The sequence below is a fragment of the Protopterus annectens genome, chromosome 8.part1 (genome assembly GCF_019279795.1).
Source record: "Protopterus annectens isolate FY-2018-M chromosome 8.part1, PAN1.0, whole genome shotgun sequence".
NCBI classification, from domain to species: Eukaryota; Metazoa; Chordata; order Ceratodontiformes; family Protopteridae; genus Protopterus; species Protopterus annectens.
The window spans coordinates 267,393,974-267,405,819 of NC_056742.1; the positions used below are offsets into that span (position 1 = coordinate 267,393,974).

The 11,846-nt window shown below is 39.5% G+C and overlaps 1 protein-coding gene across 1 annotated transcript in view; it reads left to right on the top strand.

Moving 5' to 3' along the window:
• VPS9D1 (VPS9 domain containing 1) overlaps nt 1-8,784 on the top strand; it is a 1,026,884-nt gene extending 1,018,100 nt beyond the window's left edge. The window contains exon 15 of the mRNA XM_044081855.1: nt 2,322-8,784. Within this exon, the coding sequence (XP_043937790.1) occupies nt 2,322-2,409 (88 nt within the window). The 3' untranslated portion in view covers nt 2,410-8,784. The remainder of the gene's footprint in view (nt 1-2,321) is intronic.
• Nucleotides 8,785-11,846: the final 3,062 nt, after the last annotated feature.

The following is an 11,846-nucleotide window of genomic DNA, read 5'->3' on the forward strand; positions in this document are numbered from 1 at the left end:
CCCCACTTTCATTAATGTTTTTCAAAATACTCTTCAGTCCAGTTTCCAGGGTCAGTAGCCACAATTTGTAAAATGATTCAGTTATCTATTTCTGCTGTCATGTTTCTTTCCGCATCTTCACCTCTGCCTTTAGCTTAGTCATTCTCTCGAGGAAAGTCTGACAACTCAATATAAAAGTAGGGAATTTTCTTGGTACTCTAGGAAAGACCAAAGGTGGTATTCTTACAGACTGAGAAATCTTGGCTAAAGAGGTAACTGACCTAGTGGGACTAACCTGATAAAATGTAAATAATGACTTATTGGTTTTTAGACTGCTTCAGAGGTAAGTTGATACACAAGTGTATTCTAGCTCTAAACCTCTACGGACATCTTAAAAACCAACCCACCTCTCCCTCTAAAAGTTAGTAAGGTTGTTCGTTTTTTGTGCCCATTTTTAAATTGGTCTCATTTGGTATCTGCTGATGGGGGAATGAGAAGGCTAAAAAAATAGTGCCTTATCTTCCCTGTAGCTGTGCTCATGCAGGTTATTTGCATAGAGGTCTTTAAAGAGGGAACCTCTGTTAGTCCATTAAACCCAGCTTATCCTTATCTGTGAATGGTACTACTTAGGGGCAAAATGTAACGTAATAAGGATGTGTTGAGATGCAGAAAGATCTGGAGTCGATGGGTAGCTATGTAAGAAACTGAGTGATGCCATATTGCCATAGGATCATTCAGAAAAATGTTCCTGTATATAGTGAAGGTATTGTACTTCACTATCCAGGAACAAATCTCCTCACAAAACAATTAGTTTTTTTTTAAATTGGCATTTTGTGATGTACTGTGATTGTGGGGAAGACAAGAAGAGCTAATGTGAACTTCTAGAACACACTATTGAAATAGGATTGAAATCAGGAAAGTATTTACTGTGGTGTATTTGATGCATTTGTTGCATGAGACCATTAAGTACTTGGAAGTTTATTGCTGCCCTGAGTGCGTAAATTTCATGTCATAAGTATTTATAGTGCCATAATGCAGAACACCATGAGAATTATTTGGAAAACATTGTTTCTGCTTTTATGTAGTAGTGTAGCAAAGCCAGGTCTCCTTGTATGCAGTTCACAAGAAGGATGGGCATTCATTTAATTATTTTTTGTATCTGTCCCTATGTTTCACTTGCATCTTCAATAGGTAGAAAAAAAGTCAGTGGTCTTGCAGGTCTGGTTATGGAAAGCCTGGTATAGGAAAGGAGTCTTAAACCTTGCATATGAAACCACTGAGTTACCCTAGAGCTATGCTGTTAACAAACCAAGCCTGAAAGAATATGATTGTTTAAGTTAATGTGGTTGCAGACAGAAAATTGGGCAGGTTGTCAACATTTCTTTTTGGCAGGGGCTGTGCTTCCTGTAGCACTCTGCAGTTGGATTCCAGTTGTACCCAGCTAACTAATGTGACAGTTTTCCAGACCTCAGGAAGCTGCCATTTACATGGCATAGAGAGAGCTTTCTTACTGCAGCCTAAGTGGGAGCCAGGTTTGATTTGCATCCTGGGCATTAGAGCCAGCTGGAGAGGTATGGCTGTGAAAGGCGGAGTGTGGCTCACTTTTCTGTGGGGGAAGAGTTGTCACACATCCTTTTGTATCTGAGCCATACCATAGGCATATAAAAGGCAGGGCTTGTGGGTAAGAGACCACTAAGGGGAGCATCATTCTGTATCTAGGTATTTGTGATGTGCAGAAGTACATAACCACATTGGAACTTAACATAATGAAAATTACAAGAAGCCCTTTGGTTGGAGGGGTGGTAAAGAAATGTCCCACATCATTGCAGGATGATTACCTCTGATCTCCTGACTCTTCATTAGATCCATGTTCTCATCTGCTGAGATATAGGAGGAATAAATGGATTACTGGGGGACCTGGTTATTGGAAGTTTGGTAGGTCAAAGATTACCGGAGGAAAAAAAACATGGCAAAAGTGTTCAGGTTGTGGTTGGTTGTTTTGCGTTCTGTCCAGACTCTGTAGGATTTGATATATCTGAAATAACCTAATACCTTGAAGTGTATTTTTTCAATAAAAGTGAAAGTAAATGAAAGCTGTAAATTTTGTCTGTATTTCAAATATGCATGTACATGTTGAAAATCCATTCAGTGGACTGTAGAGATGAAAATATTCGTCTGGTTCATCCATGTGTAGGCTCTTGGTGCGATTGTTACTTCATATTACCGGGTTTTATAATATTGTGCTTTTCAGGAGAGTTGCAAAAGTTTACTTCCCAACTTATGAATTTTGTTTTCTCAAATACCTGTTAAATACACAACTGATTTTTTTTTTCCTTTGCCAGGTATCTGATTGGTGAAGAGGGATACTGTCTAACATCTCTGCAGAGTGCTATTGCGTACTTGGAAGCATTACCTACTGAGCATCACTGAACAATTTGTTGGATTTGTAACAGCAGTGAGACCGGACATTTACAGGTATCAGAAGAAAATGAAAGTACGCCCATGGAAGATGTGTACGTTTGTGGAAAAGGGTCCTTCATCCATCCTGAGGGATGATGAACATTACTGATAGACCGCGGGATACAGCTGCTACTTCTGAGAGATCAACAGTCCCATCTTTTAATAAACAGCAGAGCAATCTCAAACACAAATGTGAATGGACAGAAGGGAATTTGCTTGGCATCATATTTCATTAAATAATGCCCATCTTGCCATTTTATCTTTGAATACCTGCTCTAAACATCTTTTAGGGTCCTAGGTCAGATAGCATAGGGAGTTCTGCAGCAGTTAAACCAAAGTCCTAGGCACTTGTACCAGAATGGCCAGCTAATAGGTAACATCCCCCTTCTGCCTTTAGCATCTTGGGAAGTTATTTAGGCATTTCACCTATAACAACTGTAAAATAATTTTAGGGGATGATCTTATGTTAATCAGGTTTTAAATTTGCTGTGCTTCTGAGATCTTTGTCATGATGCTAAGACAAGAGCAGGCCTTGTAACAACTCGTAAGGTGGTTCAGGTTTATTTTTGAGTAGGTGTTCAGACGTTTTACTGCTTGGGGGTCTGAATGCTAACTAAAAAGTATCCCCTTGCTGTAAATTTGAAATAGGTCTGTACTAGCGAGATGCATATTTTAAACTTTGTGTCAGTTATTTTATATGAAAATGATTTTACTTTTTTTCATTTGGTTCTAAAAAGTAATAGTGAAGTAGTCACATTTTACTCCCCTCCACGAAATGTCATTCTGTCCGTGAACTTCCTTTATAAATATAAAAAATACACTTTTTTTGTTATGAAGGATATTTGTGCAATTTTTTTACTGTGTAAATGAAAGCAAACCTCCTACTGAGGCTGGTATGTGAATGCAAAACAGCCGTATAGTAAAATTTTGTATAGTAGTATACATCGTCGTATGAGTTTGGTTTGGAATACTCATCCTTGGTGCAGATAAACAGGAAGGTATAGAAACCCACTTATGTCGTATGAAATACAACATTGATACGTTGCCAGTGTCCTTGTTTAAGTTAGTCCCATCTTCAGTATAGTATATTTGAGCCCTTAATCTGAAAGGGTTTCCTGTCTTGAAGCATTCCTAAATTTTTATGAAGTCTGTTATGATTTTTACCATCTGTCAACTGTGAAGATACTGGAAGGAAATACATTATCTCAGGCTAACCACTTGGTAGTATGTTGGGTATCTGAATCCAGGGAATATTTGTTGGGAAACATTCCTCAGAAAATGACAAATGCATCAAATGCCTTCAGTCTGCCTTTGCAGGCAGGTTTCCGGACTATATCCATTTTAATCTATATGCTAGAAATTCGGGTGATGTGCAAGTACTGATTTGGGCTTGTGTACATTGATGGTATATCAGCACCTTGATTTTTTTTTTCTTGGACTCTATTCCTTGATGAAGCTACAGTAGCAGAAGATAAAGCATTGGCTGCATTGTGACTTAATGTACAGAAGTTCAGCTTTTGCCATTAATGCGTAGTTTACTGTTATGAAAAAAAGTTTGAACTACAGGGATTCAGTGCTTTAATTAAAAATAAGTGCAGAAAGAAAACTTGGACCTTTTATTCAGATAATTTAGTATTTCTGGTGTGGCCCTTGGGTTCAAAGCATTGTCTCACATGCCAGAACTGACCATCCCAGGAGACTAATTCTAGTTTTAGAACTATTGTCTCAATGGAGTGATGTTTAGCATATGCTAGAATAACTTTTTAATATAGATAAAATAGCTTGGCAATAGTAGCGTATGCATTTGAGTGCAGTAGGATGGAGAACCATACCAGTTTTAGACTTGCCCTTGAGTAGGATAGTTTTCAACTTAGCAAGCATCTGTGTTTTGCAGCCCTGTACAGATTTCTGTGATCTTTTATTTGTACATCTTCTTTTATGGCAACACACTTGAATAAAAAAAATAGACTTCTCCAGTTCAGTAGAAACTGTCCTGTTTGTGACAGACATCTGTAGGAATTTCCTCTTTTTTTAAGCTGAGTAAGCTTGTTACTTGTATTATTTTAAACTTGGTTCTGGAACATTGTGCAGGTTCATTCCAGATGGTATCGAATGTGAGTTTGGTGTTTAGCCCTTGGTGCAAGAATAGCAAGCAGGTGGTCACCCCTCAGAATTTGTTTTCTCCTGCATCCTCATACATCCACAAAGTTAAGGTGGATCACTTACCAGAAATCCTTAAGTGCTTTGTATCCTCTCACTGACTCTGAAGGGTACAGTTAGTGCTGTGTATCCTCTCACTGACTCTGAAGGGTACAGTTAGTGCTGTGTATCCTCTCACTGACTCTGAAGGGTACAGTTAGTGCTTTGTATCCTCTCACTGACTCTGAAGGGTACAGTTAGTGCTTTGTATCCTCTCACTGACTCTGAAGGGTACAGTTAGTGCTTTGTATCCTCTCACTGACTCTGAAGGGTACAGTTAGTGCTTTGTATCCTCACACTGACTCTGAAGGGTACAGTTAGTGCTTTGTATCCTCTCACTGACTCTGAAGGGTACAGTTAGTGCTTTGTATCCTCTCACTGACTCTGAAGGGTACAGTTAGTGCTTTGTATCCTCTCACTGACTCTGAAGGGTACAGTTAGTGCTTTGTATCCTCTCACTGACTCTGAAGGGTACAGTTAGTGCTTTGTATCCTCTCACTGACTCTGAAGGGTACAGTTAGTGCTTTGTATCCTCACACTGACTCTGAAGGGTACAGTTAGTGCTTTGTATCCTCTCACTGACTCTGAAGGGTACAGTTAGTGCTTTGTATCCTCTCACTGACTCTGAAGGGTACAGTTAGTGCTTTGTATCCTCTCACTGACTCTGAAGGGTACAGTTAGTGCTTTGTATCCTCTCACTGACTCTGAAGGGTACAGTTAGTGCTTTGTATCCTCTCACTAACTCTGAAGGGTACAGTTAGTGCTTTGTATCCTCTCACTGACTCTGAAGGGTACAGTTAGTGCTTTGTATCCTCTCACTGACTCTGAAGGGTACAGTTAGTGCTTTGTATCCCCTCACTGACTCTGAAGGGTACAGTTAGTGCTGTGTATCCTCTCACTGACTCTGAAGGGTACAGTTAGTGCTTTGTATCCTCTCACTGACTCTGAAGGGTACAGTTAGTGCTTTGTATCCTCTCACTGACTCTGAAGGGTACAGTTAGTGCTTTGTATCCTCTCACTGACTCTGAAGGGTACAGTTGGTGCTTTGTATCCTCTCACTGACTCTGAAGGGTACAGTTAGTGCTTTGTATCCTCTCACTGACTCTGAAGGGTACAGTTAGTGCTTTGTATCCTCTCACTGACTCTGAAGGGTACAGTTAGTGCTTTGTATCCTCTCACTAACTCTGAAGGGTACAATTGGACTAGTTTACAAAGTCTGCTTGCTTCTCTTCTGACAAGTAGATGCTAAGAAGTTGAAATGGGCTGTTGTATGCTTAAATGTACAGATGGGCATATATTGTCGAAGACAAATAAGGGCAGTTATCTTTAGAGGACCTTTAAAGTGCTTTAGAGAACAGAGCCACAGACTGTGTCACGTGGCTTAAGGGCAGAGACAATTATAATCATTTGCCTTCCCAGAGCAGCATAATGCATATAATCTGCCTTTTGGCAAGCATTACATTTTAGACAGCAATGCCTTTGGGGTCTTTAAAGCTGGTGAAAAATGTTTAGTCTGCAAGATCCAGAAAGGTGGTCTCTGTCCGTGAGCTATGTACATTTTAGCAGTATGTCTGTCAGTGCACAAGTCTAAGCATTCTGCTTTTTGAAGAGTTATTTTTAAAGTTTTAAGTTATGAAGAAATGTTTTTGTAAATTCCTTTACTGTTCATTTACAGTTGTGCAGTTCTGATGTACTTGCTGACTTAGTAAATCTTGTTGGTTTAGCAATGTGAATGTAATTGGGGGAAGGAGTCTTACGTTGTGGTAAGAATCATTTCTGTTTGGAAAGTAGATGTAATAAAGAATCCACATGTAAAGAAGTCTCTACCTTGTAAGTTTGGCTTGAAATTCTGAAACTGAGGTCCCATCCAAAGTAAGGTAGTTCTGCAAAACGTGGGTATTGGCGTGTATATTAGGAGACTATTTGGGTTGATTTTACAGCAAGTTGATGTCTCATCTTAAAAATGGGTTGTAGATGCTAAAGTAACCATTTATATGGCGGGTGTTTGCTATAGGAGGTGTACTGAAATTGGGCATCATGTTTTTTAATGGAATCATAGTACTTGGAATTCAGTGAGCAAGTTTGGTGCTGGGTGCCTCCGCTGAAACTGAAAAGTTCATTTACAAAGACTATTCATTGGTGTTTAAAAAGAATCTGGCACGTGGAGAGCCTTCAGTAACAGTGATCATGGAAATGTAAAATGTTAGTTCTTCCTATACATTTGCCTTTAGAGCACTGGCCAATCCAGTTTGTATCTCACTTGCTTTGTCTAGGAGTTGAAATCGCGCATGCATTGCATGTAGCAATTTTGTCACCAGGTAGTTGGGCCTACTGTATAGCCCCTGATATGGTATAAAACTGCATGTGGAATGTTAGTGCCTTATTTCAGGTTAATGTGAGGTGCCACATTTATACTGGTCTCCCACTCTCCAATGAGAAACCATTTGGTACTAGCTAATATGTGGTACTATGTGAGAACATTGTAACATCTGTCATGTAGAGCATGTAACATCTGTCATGTAGAGCATGACAAACTTCAAGAGCAGTCAATACTGGAATTATTTCATCAGAACCCTAAACTGAGGAGTTATATTCCAAGGAGCAACTAAGTTTCACTGGGGTAGCATCACTTCCTGTGACCTGATTTTTAGTGGGTAAGCATGGGTGTAAATGTGTTGGCCAGTTGAGAGGCAGGAGATAGAGATGCATGAATAAACATGATGTATCTAGCTATCAAAATAGACAAAAATACTGCACATATCTTAATTCCTTCCATATCTAAATCCTATCTTATTGCAGATAAGTCAGACTATGAATTCATATTAAAACAAAAGGACTAAATTTTAGTACCATTGAGTTTGGCTTTTATCTGGTGGACTACTACACTTTAGCATCAGTACTTCGCAGAGGTGTTTGCAACATTAATGCATTCTTATGTTTCATTACTAATGTAAAGCTAGCAATCTTTGTATTAACAGCAAGACTTGCAAAATGTACCTCATCAGTCATCAATTTGCATTTTTGTGTGAAATCTGCATGTTTCCAAGTATATAATCATGTATCATAGTACATATTTATAAAATGAGTTTTAATCATCTAGTTTGAAATACATGACTGATTCCACTAATTAGAACAAATTCCCCTTTATTTTGCCCTTTCAACTTTTCAGTTTGTAATACTTCAGGCATAGTGAGCACAAACTCTGGAGGCAGAAAATGAGTTTGTACATCTGTCCCATTAATACTGTAATTCTTTCCCTGGCCTATAAATGCAATTCTTTCCCTTTATGGGAGTAATACAGTCTGGGAGCTGGTAGACCAAATGGTTGTACTTGGTATCTCTCTAAGAGAAGCTTGTGTTAGGTAGTGTCAAGGATTCAAACTACTGATATTTGCCCTTTGCATGGAAGAGATGCTAATTAAGCTGCTTCAAAACTGAATGGCGAAAACCATAATTGCCTTTTGTTTGTTTTGCAAAATATACCTCATTTTTGAGCCATTAATGTATATTAGTTTGACATGCATTGTATTCTAGCCACAACAATAATAACTCTAGTATCTGCTTTACGGGGAGCTGAATGTATTTTGCTTTTTGTACATTTTGAACAGAGCCTAATGACTGCATTTATCCTAGCATGCTGTTGCTATGTTCATGGTATTCATTTGGAGATGCACTTATCTGATTCTGTTGAGATTTTCTGATAAGACACTACAAACCTGGTATGTTGGTGTTGTACTATTCAGATGGCATGTAGGGTGTTGTGGGGTACTCGTCAGTCACCTATTATGAACATTGCACAGATTGTAGCATTTATATTTCAGATGACTGAAGTGTCTTCAGAGTAGCCTCCACAATAGCTTTCCCAAAAATGCTGTTTTGAAAATATAAAAACTGGTGTGCAAAACACAAATGCAAGTATCTAGTTTATGCTCGAGTTAGCATAGCATTCTTTGGGACTGAAACCATGCCTGTTTAAGTAACCTTTAATCTCATGTTATACATGGACATGAGAGAATGGCATCCTGTTACAGCTATAATTCTGTATTGAAAAACATTCTTTTTAACGTTTTTTTTTTTTTACTCTGGCAGTGCTGAAAAGGCAAATGTTTCTGCTTTAATGCCAAAACAATAAATTTGTTGAATGACCCCGTGTTGCTCATTCTTTAGGTTACAGTAAAGACCTGTGTGGCTGTGTTTCATTTTTATTTTGAGATGTTTTTCTTCTCCATGACATTCTAAATGAAGAACCAATCATAATTTTGCCTTATCTACCTTTTATGGTATTTAATTTCACTACTCCAATTTCATGAAAGGATATAAAAATAGCAACTCTCCGTTTTATTTTGTTAATGAACAGGGTTCTGAATAGCAAAAGAGGTTGCAATAAAAAACTGTACTATGGGAAATTTGGTTTTGAGACTGGGTATTAGGTGATGGAGAGGTTGGATGTGCCTAGTGAAGTGGATGCTATGGGCCAAAGTTAAGTTTAGGACCTTTGTGCAAGAGGCTGGAGTGTAAATATGCACTTTCAAACTGATGTACTTTTCATAATTATAAAAATAAGACCAGCCATAATTATAAAAATAAGACCAGCCATAAAGGCATATAACTTGCCCGTCAGCATACATTAAGGTGCTTGCTTTTGAAGTCCGTGCATGATTGTTGCCAGAGGGCTGCTTTGCTCGCATCCTGTGTATGAACATGAACTGTTCTGTGGTATTTGAAGCACTATTAAAAAGTGGACAGTTCAGTAATATGTAGGACTGTATTCCTTGGCATTGAGGACCACTTGGCACTTGGATATCAGGCTACTCCTATTACACCATGTTTCTCAACTCCCAGTGCTGCTTTCGGAGTTTTTACTGTATGAAAAACTTGCCCAACCACCCTTTGAACTAGCAGTGAAGGCAGACCCTGAATACATGTTCTGGAAATACTTTTTTGTGGGCATTACTACAACTCTAAGATTTTCTGAAGTATACAACCCTTGTAAGTCAGTACCCCATCAGGCCTTCTATGAAGGGTAGGTGGTCCTCTGAACCAAACCCTCCCTTATGCCCACAGTAACAACAAAGCCCAACTTAAACTGAGCCATTAATCTCCCAGTTTTCCCATCTTATTGCAGCAAAGAAGACTAGCATTGCCCAAGTTTTCAAAGACTACTGAGTTTCGACTTGAATTCCACAAAATTGTTTAAAGTGAACTGTTTATTTCTTTAACACCTTTACTGAATTATCATTTAGACTTGGCAAACGTACATTTATATACAAAAACGTTAGTTTTACAGTTGCAAACATACATCACTTACATAGTTGTACCATTATCGTCCAACATTGCATTGCTCAGTTCCTTCCTTCTCTTAAACCTCACTCCTCCTCCAAAACATTCTGCATGCATTCCCACACATTTCCGTTTTTTCTGTGTAGTTTGCGCCTACCCCTTCCTAAAGATCCCGCTTCCATTCTTTTGTCTCTTCTGCAAGTTTCACTACTTCTAGTGCAGTTGATTTAGAATTTGATTTTCCATTTTTTAGTAATTGCTTTGACAACCTCAAGAATTAAACTTAAGCCTTACTATGTCTAGGCAATTCAAATCCTGTATCCCAGTTCAAAATCATTTCTTTAATTACACCCATCTGCACATCCATTTTTTTCTGACAGAGTACTCTGTACGCAAATTAGTCTTCCAACTCATTAGTCTCCCAAAACACATTCCCAGGTACATCTGTCTTCCCAGACATATCTCCAACATTTGGCATATGCCTGAGGGAAAAATTCTTTGGATTCTCCTTGGGGTATAAAATTACCTATGCAAACACTTCTGAGCAAAAATCCTAAATCTTCTAGACTTTGCATATTTGAGAGCCTTATACATGTCCTCCCATTGTTTTCTTGTGAATCACTTATTCAGTCTCTTCCCAATTTTTTTCTAACTAGTTACTGTGTAATATTTTATATGCCGTACTAATCCCTTTTTTAAACCGCAACTTTTGATGTTAAGTTGTCTATCTCGCCTTCGTTCTTGCTGCTTGGGATCGGAGCAGATCCTCGGCCATCTTCTATAGCTCGAGAGCTGTTTACTGGCTCGAGGCTACCCCTTACCCCATGATGCCTAGCGATAGCTACCCAGATCTCGTTCGCCGCTTCAGCTGCGAGGTGTTGTTTTTCTGGCCGAGACTCGTATAAAGTTTTTTGTATAACTTTCTTACTCTAGAATTTTATATTTTTAGTGTTTTATTGTTAATGATTAGTCTTGTTTTTTGTGATGGCTAGTGTTTAGTTGTAGTATCCCTTCTTTACCTTGTAGAACTCGTTTAACTTGGAGAGTTCTCCCCCACCCCCCCCCCATCCTCTTGTCAGGTTAGCCGTTTATGTTAGAGGCGTTGTGTTTTTTGTGTAGACTGTATTTTGCTTTGGTAGCTGCTGTTGTATTTGTTGTTTCCTTCTTTCAGGATGTCAAAGGAATCCAAAGTGTCTGGATTCAAGAAGTGTGACTCATGCTGTCAGAAAATGTCTGACAGATTGGGCACACTTCTTGCATCTGTTGTTCAGGCGCTGTGCACCTGCAGGACTCTTGTTCTATCTGCCATGCCTTTAGTCCAAGAGTCCTGCAGGAGCGTAAGAATAAGCTTATTCTTAGGGGTCTTTTAAAACCCCAGGATTCACCGGCCAAGAGCTCTCAGCCTGTGAAATCCCTTAAATCTACCAAGCCGTTGGCTCCAATTTCGGAGCCATCCTCTGTTCAGACTCTACCTTCTACTTATCTCCCCATCGGCTCCATCAGAAACTTCGGAGCCTTCGCTGAGCCACAAGAGTTTGAAGATCCCCTTCACTGGAATCGGTACATTCGGCTCCTCTGTCTCCTTTGCTTTAGAGCGAGCGCAGTCACAGATCCTCACTCCTCTTGATCCTCTAGGCTGTCCGATCACGATGTGGAGAGAGTGGTCAGTAGGTTGGTAAAGTCGCAGGCACTTGCCAAGATGTTGTCCAGCCCTCCTCAACAGGTGTCTGCTCTGTCCACTTCTATCGATGTTCCTCCTCCGACTCCAGTGAGTTCGGAGCCGGAGTTCGTTTGGGTTCGAGTAGTGGAACAGTCGGCTCTAACTCTATCTCCTTCGGTTCCAACATCAGCTGTGATCACGTTGGTGGTGCCTTCCATCGCGGGATCTAGGCGCTGGGGTTCCCTCATCGGCTCTGAGGGGGCGAGTG